This window comes from Phyllostomus hastatus, unplaced genomic scaffold, assembly GCF_019186645.2.
Source record: "Phyllostomus hastatus isolate PE091 unplaced genomic scaffold, TTU_PhHast_1.1 phas_scaffold_501, whole genome shotgun sequence".
NCBI lineage: Eukaryota > Metazoa > Chordata > Mammalia > Chiroptera > Phyllostomidae > Phyllostomus > Phyllostomus hastatus.
Window position 1 is genome coordinate 61,221,533 of NW_025334033.1, and position 20,116 is coordinate 61,241,648.

General features: G+C 52.9%; 1 protein-coding gene across 1 annotated transcript in view; it reads right to left on the bottom strand.

Annotated features, from left to right (window-relative positions):
• Nucleotides 1-214: 214 nt before the first annotated feature.
• PTPN21 (protein tyrosine phosphatase non-receptor type 21) overlaps nt 215-20,116 on the bottom strand; it is a 64,938-nt gene continuing 45,036 nt past the window's right edge. Inside the window, exons 11-19 of the mRNA XM_045822129.1 lie at nt 19,308-19,368; nt 18,385-18,469; nt 13,453-14,912; nt 9,390-9,527; nt 8,272-8,493; nt 6,266-6,394; nt 5,828-6,062; nt 5,299-5,459; nt 215-3,915 (exon numbers count right to left, since the gene is read on the bottom strand). Coding sequence (XP_045678085.1) covers nt 3,787-3,915; nt 5,299-5,459; nt 5,828-6,062; nt 6,266-6,394; nt 8,272-8,493; nt 9,390-9,527; nt 13,453-14,912; nt 18,385-18,469; nt 19,308-19,368 — 2,620 coding nt within the window. The 3' untranslated portion in view covers nt 215-3,786. The remainder of the gene's footprint in view (nt 3,916-5,298; nt 5,460-5,827; nt 6,063-6,265; nt 6,395-8,271; nt 8,494-9,389; nt 9,528-13,452; nt 14,913-18,384; nt 18,470-19,307; nt 19,369-20,116) is intronic.

Sequence of the window (20,116 nt, forward strand, 5' to 3'; positions counted from 1 at the left end):
TCCTCTGCTCTCGCCACCAGGGAGCAGCAGGGAAGAAAAACTGCTGTATCTTTTCCTTGGAGTTCGATTACAGGGGCTGGGTCCTGTCCCCGTTTCCCATTCAGCCCTTATGGTTAAAATAAGCTTTGGGAGGACAAACCGAGAACGTAAGCACCCACTTAGAGTATTGTTCTTAAGGGCAAACATATCTCAATAATTCAACATACATCTGAACTTTGAGAGCATAATTTTTATTTCAGAACTGCCTGTAGTATTGTACAGAAAACAATGCCACGTGAGCAACCCAAGGACCCCTTCATGTGCTCTCTCAGGTTCTCTCTCTATCCGCCCTCCCCCAACACACACACACAAACTGCAAGCAACTGGGCTTCCTGATTTTTCCTCATTTTTCTCTAATTGTACACACAGGGGTAAATAGAACTCTTATCTATAAGAATCTGAAAAACTGACGTTCTTTTGAGAGACGTTTTCCCAGGCAAATCCCTAATGTTAACAATTTCGCTATTTTGAAACATCTATTCCTCAGCTCAAAAAAAGAGCCCCCTCCAATTTGGATATTTTAAAATCAAACTTTAAACTGGAAACAGACAGTTTTAGCTTGTTCCACATAAAATCTTGAGGAGAAGCAAATTCCTTAAATTTATAAAGAGTTCCTTTACAAAAAGACGTTTTAGTCTGACTTTAAAAACGACCCATAGTAAACAATAATTCTTGTTTCCACGTGTCCATACAAAATCCCAATTAAACCTGAACTTAATAAGCTGCAGCTGACCTCCAGTTTTATAGTTTAATACATATAAAGCTTTATAATATATATAACATATACATTTAAATTTTCTTAAGGTTGCGAACATTACCATACCAACCCATTTGAAATTTACTGTTTTTTTCTGACAACAAAAGCTTCCCAGAAAAGCTGGCAGCGCCAGCAACGCAACACCCTCCTCTGTGTTTCTGCCTGGACCTTGCTCTTTCTGGAAGATTCTAAGGAAGCACGGGTACAGCTTCTGTTTTAATCCTGCCAAAAGGTTTCAAAGGCTAAACTCTAGGGCTTTCTCGATGCTTCACAGTCGATGTTCCGGGAAAGAATGACGACGGCGGTTGCAGGCAACATCCCGGATGAGATGCTAAACTGAGCATTCCGTGCTCACGAGCGCCGACCGGACCCTTCATCAGAAGACCCCCACTCACCAGGAGAACAAACGCCAGAGACGCCAAAATTTGTCGCTGAAAAGCACTGGTTTATAACCTACTTTTGGTCAAAATGTACATTTTGGTAATTTGGATTTGAAATGAATGAATAATATCAAGGGACCAAAAGACACTAAGGTGCCGAAGCATGAGTTTGGCAAAGAGGAACCCTCTCAATTCGGACAGGGTAAAACTGTGAAACCTCAACGTTTTAGAGTTCCCTCTTGAAAAATCACATTATTTCAAAGTCTATATAACATAGATTTGCTTTTATTCAGAAACACTTTCGCAGTCACTAATGGCAACTGAAAGTTTAAAAACTTAAAAGGGACGAGAAAAGGACAAGGTCTGAGCAGCGTGGTCAGACCGGCAACACTGGAAAAGCAACGTCAGCACAGCCAGCCCCCAGCATCTCCCGTCACCCACCTGTAACAGCGGGACACCAACGCGCCACCTGGTGCTGCAGGCTCTGTCCCACAACGGGTTCTTGTCGGCCGGGCGCTTCCGAGTGCTTCGGCCCGACAGAAAAGCCTTCTTAAAATACCCACCACGGAAGGAAAACAGATCACCAGAAGCACCCCGGTCCTTCACGTGGTGCGGAGATGGGAACTACTGCCACAGCAGAACGTTCACCCCCTTCTCCTGAGGAGCTCATCCTCAGTACCTACACTGAGGTCTACTGCTCTTTGCACAGCACTCTTATTAAAGACGGTTTCAGATTTAAAACTGATATTGTGTTCCTAATGACGGATGTGCTCACGTGCCATATTCCTCCTCGCTAACACTTCCTGCGTCCCCCACTGCAGTGGCTGGCTGCGGGGTGCTCGGGGCGAGGCAGACCCACAGTGTGAAGGAAGCCCGTCTCACACAACCGCCACCACAGACTGAGTGGTCACGGCAGCAAGCGGCACCGCGTTAGGAGTCAACACGGGAACTGGAGACACCCCTAGGATAGCGTAATTGGAGGAAGAGCCCTGGATCTGACATTCTGCTCCGTGTTTTGGAGAAGCAGCCTCAAAAGAAGGAAGAACGGGATGGCCCCTCCGCTGACCCGCTGACCTTTGGGCCAGCCCCTACCGGCTCGACTCCCACTGTGACAAGGCCATCTCCAGCTGGGCCGGAGGCGACACTCTCCCCCTTCAGCCTTGTTCTGCCCACTGTGCGGGGGAGGGGAGGCTGGGATGCTAAAAGTGACCTGGGGAGAAGTTGGGGGTTAGGGAGCTAGCACCACAGCAACCTCTGGGAGCCCCACAAGTCTGGGCTGTGGTTTTGGGAGAAGGGGCGAGATTCTTCTCTTCTTTCAACAACAGCAAAAATAATAAAGTCTCCTCAAGGCTCCTTTCGATGATAATATAAACTTGATTTTATTTGTTAAAAATTAGAGGTTGAGGTGGAAGAACTCCAAAGAAACAATGGGTCACCAGCAGTGACAGGCCTTGAACTTCCTGGGGAGACCTACCTCTGGGGGGCGGGGAGCCCCAAACCCCCAGCCCCCCACGCCCCATCCCAGCACCTCCATCGTCTGAGCACAGAGAACACTGAACTCTGTGAAAACAAAGGCACCCGGCACCAACCGCCCTGCACGTCCACTGCGCGAACTTCTGTCTGGCCCTCCCACGTGCTCTGACTCCTGACCTCGTCCAAAGCCCTCCCTTCTGCTACTGTTACCGTTCCATCTGCGAAGCAACACGTCCGTTAAAACTCCGACTCACTGGTTTTTTTAACAAAGTGCTTAAACCCATCCTATGCAATTGTTTTTCCTCTCGTTTTCAACCAATAAAATCAAACTCATCGAGGTTCATGAATAATACTGAAAAAAAGTGAATCCGATGATTCTCTCCCATTTTTAAATAATGTGCCTTCATTCCCAGCTTGCCCTTCACTGACTCCCATCCGTACCTTAGTGAGTTGAACTCTTGTTCGGAAAATACAGAAGGTACAAATATATAGAATTTTTAGGATAAAAAATTTTCTGAATATAAAAATGCTTTCTAAATGTCTCAAAATAACACTTTTAGATTCTTCTTGTAGTTTGGATTTGATAACTAAATTGTTAGGTACCCAAGGTTTTTTAAAAAATATCAAAAGATAATAACATGGTTTTAAATACAAAGTTACAAAGGAACCACTCGTGTTGGTGGATTGTGCTCACGGAAAGTTCAGTTTCTCAACAAGAAAACCCCACATAGTTTAGCCATAAAATAAAAATTCCATTAGCAAAACCTTTAAGAGAGAAATCTATGTGTGTTAATGATTGCCAGAGTTGCACAGCTTCAGTAAAACACAGAATTGTCCGGAAAACACAGCCTCCGAGAGCCGTGCAAGCGCCGCACGCCGGACAGACCGGGGCAGGCCGGGCCCTCGACGCCACGCCGCCGCCTGCCTCTGTGTCTTCCCGGGTGGAGCCCCAGGTGGAGCGGCCTGCGGCCCGCGCTCCGCACCATCCTCGGCGCACTGCATTCACACTGCGCCTGTTCCCCACGCAGCCAGCGCTCTGCGTGGGCGCGTCGAGCGGGGAGTGTGAGTGGGGCACTGCGCCCTTTTCCTACTGTAAACGCTTCACATGGTGGGGTCCCCTCCGGAAGCCGCGGGAGCTCATATGAGCCTGGAGCTTTTCAGAAACTGGATGAGAACTCTGTACACGAACGTGTACTGGACCAGGGTCTGCACCAGCATCATCCTCTGCTGCCGCAGCATGTCCAGCACCCGTGGGATGTCTAGCACCTGGATTGAGAGAAACAGCGATGGATGAGGGGGATGCACTCCCGGAGAGAGAAGGGGGTGGGGGAGTGGGTGTCCGGGCAGAAATCTGGTTAGCTGGGCAGCAGACGGACAGTCTCCTAACCTGTCTACCTCCACATCTTCTCTATATTTTAGAAAGACGGGGACCTTCTGGCTCTCTGAGCAGCCCCATGACGGTGGGCAAGCACAAGCACCTCACAAAAGGCAGCAAAGGGAGCCAAGAAGTGGCTGATCCACTTTCTAAGAAAAACTGTTTGATGTGAAAGTACCAGTTGCATCAATGTAAGAAACACAGAAAACACCAGTCGCCAGAACTCCAGGAACAAAAATCGCATCTGATGGTCTCTCACGGGTCATGTTTTTGAAGTGAGCCTACCTGATCTCCAGAACGTGAAGATGCATTCGGAAAATTCGAGCTAATTTCTGAGGATGTTTAAGGCAAAAACCGCCTAACTAATTTCCATGGCATGGATCTTACCCGTGACAAAACGTGCTCCAGCCTCAAAAAACGGCAGACCCGGACTGAAGCTCAAGGTGTCACGATACCAATGGTTATCTGCTTCACCTGTTCTGTGTTGGCTTTACTAAAGACACAATGATCGGATTCTGAAGACCGCTATGCTCAGCATTAACAGGGCCACCAAATCCAGAACGTGACGACGGAAATCATGACCCGAGGGGTGCAGACACATGACTAGAAAAAGCTAGTCAAGCCCTGGCTGGTGTAGCTCAGTGGATTGAGCGCGGGCTGCGAACCGAAGTGTCACAGGTTCGATTCCCAGTCAGGGCACATGCCTGGGTTGCAGGCCATGTCCCCCAGCAACCGCATATTGATGTTTTTCTCTCTCTCTCTCTCTCCCTCCCTCTCTCTCTCTCTCTCTCTCTCTCTCTCTCTCTCTCTCTCTCTCTCTCTCCTTTCCCTCTCTAAAGGTGGATGGATAAAATCTTTAAAAAAAAAAAAAACAACTAGCCGACAAACTGATTCTGGGCAGCACTGGAAAGACACAGAAAGGGCTCGCCAGGCTACTCGTCGGCTCCACCCCGTCTTCGTTAGAGAAGTCGAGGTGCTGACGCGGCCCAGGTTCCAACTGGGAAAACGCATGGAGCTTCGCGGTGGAGGCGGCAGTTCTGGAAAGGATACTGGGGACGAGACAGGCGCTAAAGGTGAACGAGCTGATGGACGTGAGTCCCCCGTCAGAGAATCTCCGTGGAAGTCAGATGCAGCTTACCGGTGACGGAAGAAATCCTACTTGGGGGGAACCCCAAGGAACTTCATTCGGAAGGAGCTCTGAGGCCACTAGCTCCTCCTCTTCCCCAGGCGCATCCCTAGCCCCTTCTCCCCCCACCAGGAAAGGAAACACGCACCTCGTTGTGCTCCAGACAGGCGATCATGATCTCCGACAGGATGACCACGCCGGTCCGGCCCACGCCCGCACTGCAGTGCACCAGCAGTGGGGGGTTGGGGCTCTTGGGTTCGCTCGTGCTGTTCGTGTGGCGGCGGACGGACTGGATCTCTTCCAGGTACGCTGCGGGACAGAAAAACACTCAGGGTTCAAGGACCATCGGATCGGCCCTGCTCAGATGATCTCTGCTGACAGAGAGGACTCCAGACAAGGGGCACCGGGCCCCAGTTAACCAGACCCCCCGCTGACCACTAGTGTGACCTCGGAGAGTCGCCCACCCCGCCCGGGGCCTCCATTCTCTCACCCACAAAACCCACTGGAGGAAAAACTCCCCCAGACTCACTCACAGCGTTGTGCTCACTACCCAGTTCTACCTAAAGACCTCCTGCTAACATACAGGAAATATTTCAGGAAAGTAAGCCGTCCCCTCCCCCCGCCGCAGCTGACGCGACAGGCCCGGCAGAGGCCGTGCCGGCGAGGAGGACACTCACATAAAAACCCCTTGAGGTCGCCCGGGCAGCCGTGCTCCGGCCAGTCCGTGTACTGGAGGTGCCAGACCGTCCTCTCCTGGCCCGTGAGCAGGTGCTTCATCTTCAGGCCCGTGGTGGCGTAGCAGCCGGAGTCGGTGCGGAAGCGGGTGGTGATCTTGAACCTCCCGTAGGTGACGGTGTTGTGCCTGGAGCCCAGCCGCGGCCAGTACCTGAAGCTCTTCTCCCGTCCTCCCTCCTGTCGCAGACAAGCACACGGACGGTCAGAACCTCCCCCCACCCCACGAGATCTGGCCACGCGTGGCCTTTCACAGCTGGCGCGTCTCAAATCCAGAATCAGCACCCCCACCTGACTCTTTCTCTAAAGGTCAGGGTCCTGAGTGAGTGACACTAACTTTGCATCCAAGGCTAGGAAAACCGACGAGAGAAGGGAGTGCTTACCTCTTCCGCCGTCACCATGGCAATGATGGCAATTCCCTGTTCCCACACCATCTGCCAGAAGTCCTGACAGGTGTTCTGCAAGGGCCCCTGGGTGGCGATGTAGTCCCACTCAACCCCGCTGACCGAGACCTGGCGTGAGAAAGGGTGCAGAAAACTAGCATGTGTATATGTATGAGACACGCACACACATACATTTGTTTGTGGTAAGACTAAAAGTGAACTAAATTATTCAGAATAAGGAAGGGCTTTCCTCTAACCCTTTTTCCTTGTCAGTGCGGTTTCCGTTCCTGACATCGCTGTAAACTTAGGCACTGTGAATTCACAGTAGATCTGTGTGACCTGGAGCGATTCGCCTAAGCTCTCCGTGTGTCAGTTCCCAAGTTAAGGTGGAAGCGCTGCCCACCCTCGTGGGGCTGCTGCCGGGACCGCGCCCAACAACATGCACCAAACGCCATCGGCACCCAGGAAACAGTTGTTCCTGCCGCCGCTGCTGCTGCTGCTGCGGTTCTTCTTCTCGGAGAAGCAGTGTCAACGTCACAGCGCCCAAGTTTCAAACACGGTCTCCCCTCGGGGAGGAGGGGAACTAGACACACTGGAAAAAGTACTAGCAATCAAGCCAGAACCTAAGCTAAATGTCAGATGTCTAGGAGACAACGATCTTTCTCTGCAAGCAGGCCTCCCCGCCCACCTGCTGAGTGCAGCCCACCCTCCACAGTGACACCGGGCCGCCCCTTCAGACCCTCCCTCCTGCAGGACAGTCTGAAACAGTCGTCCATGCGGTCAGGGCATCCGGGTTGACTCTCAGCTGCACTCTCACTCACGGACCGCAGTGACCTTCCTGAGTGCCCACTGAGCGTGCCAGGCACTGGCCCACCCCTGCTCTCACTTAAGGCCACCAGTCACAGCGAACAAGAACCAGGGAGGAAGGGTCTGGTGGGAGCTTCGGGGCGAGGCATGCCTGCATTTCTTTCTTCAAAAATAAACACCCTCGTGAGGCCCCACGCGGGACAGCGTAGGTCCGGCAATCCCAAAGCTCCACCGCCACCCCTCCTCAGCTTGCCTGGGAAGGTTCCAAAATGCCACTACAGAACTATAACACAACACTGTCCAGTTCCAATCCATCCGCACAGGAGAGACTGGGAGAGTCACTCCAGAGAAATGCCCACTGTTTAAGGAGACTGGGCCGTGTCACAAAGCGCGTGCACAGAGCTCCAAGGACCATTGAGACATGGCCGTTCCCAGGCAAGCTGCCAGGCCTTGGGCGTGAAACTGCTCTCATCAAGTATCGCTCGCAAACTAAATAAAATGGGGGGGACAACACCGGCCCATAGAGTCCAACTCATTCACGCACTGGAGGGACATTTCCCTCCCGCAGTGAGGAGCCGCCTGTGCCCCCCGGAACAACGCACACAGCGATGGAGGAGACGGGCGTGGGCTCCCCTCACTCCCTGTGGTGAATCCTCCCTCTTCCCCTTTTAATGGGGTGCAACGTCACCCCAGAGAAATGGCGTTACAGCATTTCCAGGAAATAAGCGGCACTGCTCCTTCAAAGAGCAAAACAATGTTTAAGTGAAAAGAGATCACAGGGAACATGCAAAGGGAACAGATGGCACCATCGTAGGTAAAAGCTTTGGGGAAAACACCAAAAAACCCAGACACTTCTGTTTCACAAAAATGCGTGTAGGTGTGTCGTGAGAAAAAAATCAACCCTGTTTATAAACTCTCTCAGAGGCGGTGGAAAGCAATCTTCGGAAACTACAAAGGCAAAGTTCTGAAACAGGGCAGGTGAGCGCTTCACGTGCTAACGCCGCGGTGGGGGGCGGGACTTGGGCTCTGCCCACCACCACTTTCCTCCCAGCCCCGATGTATGGCTTTCCTCGCTGACAGCACACAACAGGTGCAGAACCAGGGCGTTTTCGGAATACAACCACGGGTATGATTCCAACAGCCTTGTAATGGAACTCAGAGCTTCACCTCCCACCTATTATTCCAAACGCGCCGCTCACCTTAATATGCGAGGCGTTGATGTAACCGGTGTTGTTTTCTTTGGTCGGGACCAGCTCCACTCTGGCGTCGTCGTAGGGAAGCACATCTTGGAATCGGTTTCTTTCTGCGTTTTCGGGGAGTCGTGCCGTGGAGCACTCGCCGTTCACCAGCCGTTTTTTAAGGATTCTCTCGTACTCGGTGAACACCATCCCCTGTTCTAACCGTTGTTCCAGAATTTTACACTGCAAGACAGGGCATGTGGAACGGCAGGGTCGCACCGCCGCACACTGCGGCCGCGCTTCCACGGTACGTCCGAAACCCTGTGCTCCGTTCCCGGTCTAGCACGATCTAACGCTGAAACCGAAGTCCAATTTTTACCAAGCCACAACATTAACAGATGAAACAATCTTATGGGTGAGAAATACATGCAAAGTCCTGTTCAAAGATGAAAAATAGCCGCAAACAATCTGTTGAATTCATTTTCTCTAAATTTATGATCAGTCTTGCGACCCCTATGAAAGGGAGAAATTCCCCTGAAGAACGGTAAGTCTTCGCGTAGGATAATCAGTTCCAACATCCGTGAGCAAATGCTTCAATTTTGTAATACATAATTATATAAAAAACTGACAATAGTAGTCGATATTGGAAACCATCTCCAGGGTCCAGTGGTAAGCAAATTAATTTCTGCTTAGCATAATTCGTGCCTCTCTTGGTCACAAAGGAAGTTTTTTGAAAACTTCAGTGACCGTTCACTATCTAAGTTTTCAGTGCAATGAGAACAGTCAGCGTCTGCTTTCTTTCCCGTGTGCGCTCTGGACCTTTGCAGGTCTGCTCTGACTGTAAGGCCGTCAGAAATCAAGACCCCCGCAGGGGGCTGGAAGACGGTGAAGAACAACGTTCACACACACACACACACACACACACACACAGAACATAAGAACATTCTGGCCTGAAATTATAAGACACTAGCTAAAAATTAGCCCCAATTTTGAAGTCCAGATGATAAAATTCCTTAACACTTGTCTGTGGTCACTGAACGTGTCAGGGAAGTCACTAAGATCTCAGGAAGCAGTTCTGCAGCCCTTCACCCACTGCCCCCTGGGAGGGGGGCACGCAGCCCTGCCACGTACATACATACCCTCTCGTCATTGGTGGCTCTGGCACATGCTTCCTTCCCTTCGTCAGGCAGAGGCAGGCGAGACAGGGAGAGGCCGTTCAGGGCAGCCAGTTTGAGAGGACCCACTTTTTTTGCATCTACTCGGCTCTTCTTCATTCCCTAGAAAAATATTGATGTGTATGTATGAAATATATACAAATGCAACCCGTTGGAAGAGAAACCTTCAGAAACAGACTGAAGACTGGAAGCAAAGAGAGGAGGAGGTACACTCCTCCCCACCCGCACCCACGGGCTCCAGACGAGCGTCAATAGGGAGGAGGGCCTTCCTCTCCAGGCCAAGGCCCTGATACGTCTCCCAGATAGAAGAGGGTTTTGAAATGCAGCTGGTTTCGGGGTTCTGTGCTAATGAAAGGTGAGGCTCCAGGCAGATGGCATTCCCACACAGAACCCCCAAATTTCAAAACAGGGCGTGCCAACAAAATCAGCTGCTGTCCTTAGAAAAGGGTTTTCGATGCAATCAGCTGATTGCAATACGCTTTGGTGATTTTTTAAAAAATATAAAGGGAGTCCTTTACACCAGTCTGAAGGAGGAACTATTCTCTGTGTTGTGTCCTACGTTACGTTTCAGACAGTGTGGCCTAGATCGGATCACCTCACCTCTCAGAGCTGCCATGTTTTTAAGCCAGGACAGTAAAACCAGGGCCAAACAACGCTCCATCACGACAGCAGGAAGACCAGGGGCGAGGCAGCAGCGCACCCACGGAAGCTGCCTCCTGAACACAGGCGCTCCCAAACTCACTGTTAAAGCCAACGCTTTTCTCCCCTAAGGCAAGTAAGCCCACGAATGCTGTTTCCTTAGCTGTCCTACACCCCCTTGCAAGTCACAAGTTGACAACAACAGTAGCCCCATTTTCAAAGTAATGGTTTCCTCAGCTGTCTTGTAGATGAAACCAGCTCTACCAGCCTGGGAGGGAGGGAGGGAGGGAGGGAGTGGTGGGGAGACGGGAGCAGAGGGAGAGAGAGACTGAGAGGTTGCTGCACAGGCGAAAATGCCATGATTCCAATGTGTGCAAAACACAGCAAGCTGTTCGACAAGTGGCTGTCCACTGGGGGAAGCTCTGATGCATAAAGTCTGCCAACTTCCGTGGCGCAAACACTCCCACTCCAGCCAAGTTCAAACTGAACACCAACTGAATCACACGAGTCCTGAAAATTTTCCAGTCAGCCCCCACCAGCCAGTACAAGGTAGTTCAAAATGCCCCAGCATGGACACGCAGGAGGAAGCTGATTGGCTGTGAGGTCAGCTCCAACGCCAGCATTTGACGAAAGGGGCATATAGTCAAAAGCAGCCTCCGATACCCCTTGCGTAGCCCTCAGAGTACCAGCATGAGGTTTAAATGCACAACCTGCACAGCGCTCTCTTACGTGAGAACCACCACACAAAACTAAGGGTGCAGCAAAAAGAAAATCTCAAACCAGTCCACCTTTCTCAGATAGCAATCAAAGCCCTGGAGGTGGAGATGGGTGGAGAATGCTGAAGTGCTCCTGCGTGTCTGCAATTTATTTCACCGTTTTTAATACTGAACCTTAATGCGCATCAGTATGTGAACTGAGTTTCTCTGTTGTAACAGTTAAAACAGTATCATGCAACAGGGCTGAGCGCTTCAGTCCTCGGGATGCCAGTAGGTTAAACGTGAGGATGCAACGCACAGCAGTCAGTTAAACGGGAGCACTTGCTGTGGGCTGGGCTCTCGCCACGTCCCTCCAACAACTCCCTGAGGTTACTGACAAGAGGAAACTGAGAGATTAAATAGCTTGTCCAAGGTCACATCGATGCCTCCTCATTTATTTGTGTATGTGTGTGTGTGTATATATATATATATATATATATATATATATATATATATATGGTAACTGTGTCACAACAAGAAGAACCACCTTCATTGAAATCAGTGCCGCTGCACCACAGAATTCTGAAAGCATTTTTCATGCCTATCCCGACAGAGGACACATAACACAACCCGCCACGGCAGGCAGAGCAGAGACGACTGACCGTCCCCGTGTGGCAGATGGAGAAGCTGAGGTTCTGGTGCAGGCAGGGTCCGGCCCACAGGGCAGGGAACTAATAAAAAAGGCAGGCTCTGGGCTCAGACCCGGTTCTCCCACTCAGGTCCTGCACCCTTCCCCCTGCCACAGCTCCCACGCACGCTCTGTGAGTGAGGAGAATCCCTCATGGGGAAAAGAAGGGGAACAAAAGCATGATCCAATCACTTAGTTTTATTAATACCGTAGGTCTTAAAAGTCAGTAATAAGGAAAGTTTGTGTTTTTAGAGAGCCAAAGTGACCAAAGTCCTCAGGTTTAGCAGAACTTTCTAGGCCCATGAAAACGGCCCATGAAAACAGGCTTGAATACTGGACTGCACTCAAACAAGTACCACCTGGGGAGAAGACTGGGGTCACCTAAAGTGATGGACAGTTCCTGACGTAATAAGAATATTAACCACGGAAGCAGAGTTGCTTTGGAAGACACACCCCCACCCTGCCCCCACCCTCAGTCACTGATTATGAGCCCACACTTTCAGCCAGTCCAAGACACTGGCCTTTACTGTTCAGCTAGGTAAGTAAGAATGTACTCCCCTCAAAAAAAAATTAAAAGTAAACTGAAAATTTGAAACTGAAGTTCATTAAAAGAAAACACGTTTAAATCCACAGCACTGTTGTAAGGAGCTGTAGTTTATGTGTCCTTGTCTGTTTCACAAGCACAGTAACAGTGTGTGGATTTTCCCTACTTATGAAGACGTCCACAGCATCGCCGAGAGCCGCACCTGCGAGGGGCCCTGAGTCTGACTTTGCCGTCCGGCGGAGATGAGGCGTCCGAGCCGCCGGGACACTGGGGGCGACTGGGAGACGGACTGGTTAGGTCAATGCGAGTCAGGTTGGCCAGACTGCAGGGCATGGGGAGTGCGGGCACCGGCAATGCAGCAAGATGACTCGCAGTGGCCAAGCTGATGTGACAAGGTCACCAACGCTCGGCGACTCACAAGTTAAAAGGTTTCAGTGGATAGAGAACAGCAAAGCTTAGATAAGCGATTATTACTTAACAAAACATTATATACAATACAACTGGATGCAGAAGACTGTAGCAAATAAGAGGACAGTTGCAAAGATAAACGTGGGTTTAAAATTCCAGTCCGGTCCCTCACTAGCTGCGCGACCTTGGGAAAGGTACTTAGTATCTCAGGGTGGGTGTACTCCCTCATCGGCGAGAGCGGGAGGCCTGTTCAAACCGCACAAGGTGAAGCAGGGCGCACGCTGGGCACAGCGCGCTGGAAATGGCAGCTAGAGACGACGCTGTGCTTTTATCCTTTGCTTCCAATCATTAGCTCACGGTTATTTATTATACTCACTATTGAACTTCTCAGCTGTGTTTTCTACAGGGAACCTTCCTTGTGTTCTCAGTTCATTCCATCTTTCTTTTAAAGGGACCTGCGCTTTCTTGATAACGTGCCACCTTCCCGACTCCAGGGTCACACTCCAGCTGTCCCAGACCACGGCCCAGCACCTGCAGCTGCATCCACGCGACTCCAACACCAAGACACGTTAGGGACACCCCCTGGATGCTGCTCTCGGACATTGCTCCAGCAAACCAGCAAACGGAACACACGCAGCCCTGGGCTGCTGCACCGGCCAGGGGGGGTTGTTAACAGGAGCCAGCAGAGCAACCTGGGCTCAAGTCACCAAAGCTCAGCTTCCTTCCCCCTCACGCTGCATTGCCGAAACATTCCACTCATTCTTTCTGCTCCACTCCACAGAGCTTCCAAAATCTAATTATCCCTACAAAAACCACTAAAATCTAATCAATCTCTAGTATTTCCATAGATAATCAAACTCAAATGTGTTCCAAATAAGACAAAAATACAGTAGAGAGGGGGAGGGGATAAAAGCAGTTAAAAGAAGAAAAGCTGGAAACGTCAGAAGTGGTGAGTGGGAGAAAAGACCCAGGGAGGCCAGCAGGCGTGGAGAAAAGGCAGGCTGAGAGGCCGTTCAGGGCTGGCCTGAGCACCCCTGCACGCGGAACACTCACCCCCAAGGGCGGCAGTCCTTCCACAATGGTCTTCTTTCCTGAGAGGAGGTCGGACACCGGTCTCTTCTTCAGAGAATCCCTCCTGGCCCGGTACCGCCCCGACGTGGTGAGGTCAGACTCGGACATGGAGGGGGTGAGCAGCCCGTCTCTCCGGGGCCGCTGGGCCTCCGCCAGCCCGTGCACGGGGCTGCCCTCCCTCGCCCTCCTCTCGGCCTCTGTGACCTGGGCCTTGGGCTCAAGAATGTGCAGAGGACCCACGCCCGGAGTGACCGAGGCGCAGGAGTAGCCCGCCTGCGGCTCCTGGGAGTAGCTGCCCCGGGGCTCCCGCGCCCGCTGGGGGAGCACAGCCTGCACTCTGTGTTCCTCGAAGTCTTCCTCCTCCTCCTCCTCCTCCTCCTCCTCGCTGCTGTGTATCAGCATGGTGGCCTCCGAAAGAGACTTGTTGTGGCCATATCTCAGGCCTTCCTGCTCGGCCGCCTCTCCTCGCTGCTTCGTTCTGTCGGTGAAAACGTTTGGCTGGGAGCCTGCGGAGCTGGCCCGCGGGGCCACGTCCGCGGCTGAGGCCGACATGGTCCTCTCCTTGAGCCTCATGCCCTCGAAGCCGTGAGTCAGCCCCGCGATCTCGATGCTGTTCCTCTTCTGCAAGTGAGCGTGCCGGGCCGCAGTGAGCGGCTCGCTGACCTCCTGCAGGGAGTGAGCCACCGGCAGGCTGTCCTCCTGGAACGTCTGGACCGAGTGGTGCACGCGCCTGGTGATGAGATCCGGGTTGCTGCTGCTGATGTAGAGGTGGCGGGACAGGTCCGGCGTGCTGTTGGCGGGCCTCGGGTACGGGTAGGGCGGGGGCGGGCGGTACACCTGGGTCTTCATGATGTTCGGCGCCGGGTACTCCTGGGCCTGGAGCTGCACGTTGGTCAGCTCGGGCACGCTGACGGCGCCCACCACCGGCCGCCTCTCCGTGGGGTAGGGGTAGGGGGACTGGCTGTGGAAACTGTAATTCAGACTGAAGGGGCAGTGGGCCGACTGGGGCGAGGCAAAGTGGGCGTGCTCCCGGATCTCGGGCTGGCTGTAGACCAGAGCGTCGGGCCTGCTGTAGGCGTAGGAGCTGCCGATGCTGAGGTTTCTCAGCGAGTGGCTCTGCCTCTCCGCGTGCACCAGGCCCCTGTTGAGCTGCTTCATCACCGTCTCGTAGTCCGGGGTCGGGCGGTAGGAGGGGGGGATCAGCGCGCTGTGCCGATGTGACGGGACGTAGTCGGGTCTCACGACGTCGCTGCCCGTGATGCTGGGGTTCGAGGACATGGGCGAGGGCTGCAGGTAGGGCTGCGGGCTGTTCAGGGAGTTGGTGCTGTGTGCACTGTAGACGCTGCCGTTCCGGATGCGGCCGTTGAGGTCCATCTGGGCTCGGTCCAGGCTTGTCTGAGAGTGGCAATAGTAACCGTTCTGGTTGGTCACGAAGAGGTTATCTGGGGAAAAACATTTAAAATATATTTTAAAATGAGATTTTTTAAATGTATTACATTGGGCGAAATACTACAGACAGATACTGAGACAGGCCTTGAATGCTGATGACATTTTCAGTGTAGCTTGCGACACTGCCTGCTGAAACAACCTGGCTTTCCCCGCGCACGCCGAGTGACCCCGGCAGGTCGTCTCCTGGAGCTGCGGCTTCCTCACCTACAGACTGGGGGCGGCTCTGCCTGCTCCAAGGACGGTCTTGGCACGTGGCACCCACCGAAGATCAGCCAAACCTAAGTCCCATCTTAAGAGTACGGTTGTACCACCAAGCACTGTCTCTTTCTGAAAGGCAAAAATGTGTTCTACGAGAGGTGACACAGACTTCCTGAAACTCTGGGGAGCTAGAGGCAGGGACGCCACTGCAGGCACAGGGCCACCGCCTGTGCTTTCTCCCTGGTGGGGATGTGGCCCACGGGTGCTGAGCCAGTTCACACACCAACTGGCTGTGAACACTTCCTTAAATGAAACTGCGGCTTGTTTGTACAGGTTCTTGCAGGATGAACAGAAAAGGCACTGGTCCGGCAGAACCTGAGCTTCCCCAGGTCCGACAGTGTCACCCGTAGCTGCCCGCCTCACCAGGGGGCAGAAGCCAGGAAGAGCCATGCTAAGCCAGCCACCCCTGCCCCTGTCCCCTCGCTCCAGTGAGACTGGGATCCGCCGCTCAGAATCAGGAGCGGCTGCGTGGGTAAGCGTACACCTGTCCGGGGCTGGGAAGAGGCATTTTCCTCCAGCCCATCTGCAGTTCACCTGAGACATGAATGAGGGTGACTTCTCACACTTCAAGAAAAGCAGCAGTCAAGTCCTTCAGAGAACAGCCTTTGAAAAGCATTCTTGTTGTGACTCCAAAGCCTCGTGACAATTTAAGTGACAGCTGATTTTCGAAGTGAATGCAGCCCAGGCTGGCGTGGGGACTTCACTCTGGTGGCCAACAGCCACAAAGGAACGGGACTCCGAGATATCACCACACCCTCCCTGCTGATGCACGACATTTGTTTGTCCCGGTACCCTACTGTGCCTTGGACACGTGGGATCTCGGAGTCAGGAGCACTCCCTCTTCTTGCTGCCGGCACAGCTCAAGCTCCCCAACTCCAGCCTGTCTGGACTAGCCCAACCCCGCCCACTGGCCACCCTGCCTTCAGCTCCTCTGTGCATCCCACAGACCATCCATTTCTGAGCTCATATAGTAAAACACTACGTGAAGAACTCAAGGGGGGAAACGACTGGAATCCAGTCAAATGAAAGGGCTGGGCTGATGGCGTCAGAGAAGAGACGCTACGGCCCTGGGGAGGCCTCGAGGGACAGGTGGGGGGTAGGCACACCCAGCTGTCATCGGTGGCTGGGACCACTTCCCAGGGCATGGGGGATGGCGCCTCCTCACGACCAGAGGTCAGGCGCCACCATGGGACTGGTCATGGTCAAGGGAACGTGAGCAGAGGGCGGACAGCCAGGTTCCGGGCTCCCTTGCCCCTGCCGATCTGACCAGCCACATTCCAGTGGGAAGCAGGGTCCTCCTGCCAGTGCACGGAGGCCAGGGAACCTGAAACCTGCTGAGCAAGGAGTCACCTTGACCGTGTGGGCCACGGAGAGTTTAGAACTGTTTGTTCGCACGGCACAACCCGGACTGTCCTGACCGCTGGACTGTCCTGACCGGATGGAGGCTGGCGGGATACGGGCATGCTGGGGGACGGGGCTGCAGGGGCAAGGCCGGACCTTCCTAGAGGCCGTGCTGGACCTGGCTGCACTCCGGGCGGCTGGAGGGGAGGGCAAGGGCGGTGGGGTGAAAGCTGGAAGCCAAGTGAGGGAATGTCGTGCAGAGCGGAACGCCAGGTGATGGAACGACCAACAGGCGGCTGAGACGGTCACTTGGCAGCTGCGTGTCCAGCACAGCCGGGAGAGTGGGCCCGGAAGGGGCCCGGTCCCGGGGCACGACAGCGAGTGGGAGTCGAAAAGAAACTGGGCTGATCTGTAGCAGAGGGACAGAGAAGGAAGCGATATTATCCGCAGTTAGAGGCCAGATGATACCACAGATCTGCACCTGACTGGGCGTTAACGGGGAAAAAGAAAAGAAAAAAACTGCACGCAGTGTGTGACCCAAGTAGCCAGGAGGGCGACCTCATCATAAAGAGGAAGGAGCGTGGAGAAAGGGACTGGCCAGCAGAGTGAAAAGATCCGATTTAGTAGTTCAGTCCACGTCCCGCAGGTCCGTCATGGCTGCTGCTGTTTACTGACTGCTGACCACAAGGCGGGCGCTGGGCCGAGAGCACGCGTGCCACAGCTCCCTGGGCAGCACGGTCACGGTCACCTGGCAGACATGGAGGGGTGGGGCTGGGGCCCGGGACCGAGGGAGGAGTGTGAAGGGCAGGTGTGACCCTCGTCCCTGGTGAACCCTGAAGCGTGGGGCAGCCTGCAAGGGGATGGAAGGCGGCCAGGGACAGACGGACGTCGGAGGCGGGAGCAACACTGACGGCGCAGGCGGAGGAGGGGGAACCCAGCACATGGAGATCTTTCGAGGAGGAGGGACACTGGAATCTGACGGTAAGGGCATGTGCGGGGTGCCGGGGACCCGGGAGAGGGCCGCTGGAGCAGAGCGGCAAAGGCGCCAGGGGTAAGCGGGAAACCAAACAGACGCAACACGCAGGGGTCGCTCTCAGAAGAATGGGGTGACAACGGAAAGGAATGCGGTCACGCCGCAGTCAGGGAGAAGGGGGGGGGCATGTCAGGACGGCTGCTGACCCAGGAAAAGGGACGAGCAGGAAGGAAACACTAACGACACAAAGGGAAGAGTCTTTTCCCAGGAGGGGAGGGGCTGGGGTCACAAACGCAGACAAGGGCAGGGCACCAGGAGGAGAGGAGAGCGAAGATGCAAAACACCCCGAGATGGACAGTCTCAGAGTGTACACCCCAAAACACCGCCCCCTACTGCCCACCTCCACGCGTGAAACTCTCGTCTTCACCACAGGGCCCAGCGCAAACACCACAGTCCAGTCCACTTCCCGGTCCCTGCAGACGTCGTTTCCTACCAGTTCCCCACGTGGGCTGAATGGACCTCCTTCCCCTGCAAACACCCTAACCCCTTCCTGTGCCGGTGTATAAGTGAAACTTTACGTAGGTGAGCACGTACGAGAAAGAGCCCAGTACACATGGGGGTCGGTACACCCGCGGTCTCAGGCACCCCCTGGGGGTCCTGGGACACCCGCCCGCGGACGGAGGAGGACGACTGTGCTGCCTGTTCTCCACCCGCGTCCAAGACACTGAGCACAACGGCAGCCTGTTGGGCGAGTCAGGCTCGGCCACAATCACCACGACGACTCTGGATGTCACTTCAGCCAAAACTTATGCAGGCTTCAAGATTTCCAAACGTTCGCAATGTATTCAAGTGGTAACAGTTTTGGAAGGCGCTGGAGAAACGGTGCACCTCACCTTGAGAAGACGTGTACGGCTCCGTGTAATGCCCGTTATAATGCAGCTGGGGCGGCGGAGGCATCGCGTAGGGCTGAGGTTTAGGCTGAGAAACGGAAAGTTGGAAACAGGGTTAAACACACTGTTTTAACGCAACATACGTGAAGTCGTTCTCTGCTGGCTTCCTTCTTGCCACTGAGAAACTCCCGAAGGAGTCAGAAACATCAGACACGAGAAGTAAACACACAGACCCTACAGCTGCACCCGGCGTCTTCACCATCTCCCAGAAGGGCAAGGCCACACCTCCGGCACGGATTCAGACACCAGCACGAGAAAACATCGTGGACACGAATGTCCTAGATTCTTATATAAACATTTGAATACAAGAAGCTTACATGTGGAATAGTTCATCATAATAGGCACATGGCTCACCTTAATCAGCAGTACGAATTTCTGATTATGCTTGGCTAATAGTCAAAATTTTAAGTATTAGAGGTAGAATCTAACATTTCAATATGTGTAATACAAGTAGTACATAAATATTGGGCCCTGGCTGGCGTAGCTCAGTGGATTGAGCGCGGGTCTGCAAACCAAAGGGTCGCTGGTTCGATCCCCAGTCAGGGCACATGCATAGGTTGCAGGCCAGGTCCCCAGTAGGGGGTGTGTGAGAGGCAACCACACACTGATATTTCTCTCTCTTTCTCCCTCCCTTCCCTTCTTTCTGAAAGTAAAATCTTTTTTTAAAAATAAGTCAATAAAAAATAATTAAATACTGAGCTTAACCTATGGAAAAATCACCATTTCTTTGGTCAAAAACGATCATATATGGGACACACTTTTGTGGTTCAAACTAAAACCAGCACTGCCACGAGCCTGCTTTATGGAGAAAGACACATGACATCCCTGAAAGACAAACGGCCGCCGTAGTTTTCCTTCTTTCTTACCAGAGACATCCTTGAAGAAGACCTCCTCCTAATCAGGTTCACTGTGACGGTCTGAGTTTGCCTGCGAAACAAGACACAACTTTGAGAAGACCTTACATATATGTTCACACACACAACCTTCTAATTCTACCAAAATGAATGAATGAGGTAAAATGAAAAATGCTGTAATGCAAAAAGACAAAGTAATCCAATCACCAGTTTGTGCAAAGGGAGATTCTCTGTCCGTACGTGGGGCCTCTGCCCCTTCCTGCTGCCCGGATCTCTCTGACCACTCGGTCCGAGCCTCCTCGCAGAGCATCAGCTGCCTGGATACCAGAGGGGTCCACTGGAGTGACTTCCCCTGGTCCATCCAGAAGCCGCTGGAATGACCTCCAGCAGAGAGGAAGGGGGCGGAGCTAGGCCACCCACAGACGCATCCCAGAGGAAGCAAGATGCAGGGCAAAGGCATCTGTCCTGTGGGCCGGGTCGGCACTGAGCGCCCCATTACCAGAGCCCCAAAGCCAGAAGCAGCGGGGACTGTCCTTAATTAAAAGTCTGTAAATGTTAATGACGGGATACATCTATAACTTTGATAACTTAAGGATCTGCGTCTCTCCTAAGGAACTAAGCTAGGGAAAACAAAAAGGTAGGGAAATCGTTCTAGTGGGCCTGTGGTAAACCCATTTAGTCACCTCTCTTTCAAAAAAACTTCTGATTGATTTTAAATGTACTTTTTAAAAAGCAATGAGAATATTAAGGAGGGTGGACTGACATTTATCAGATAAGCGGAGAGTTTAAACTATTCACAAGGCCCATCTCTGAATACAATT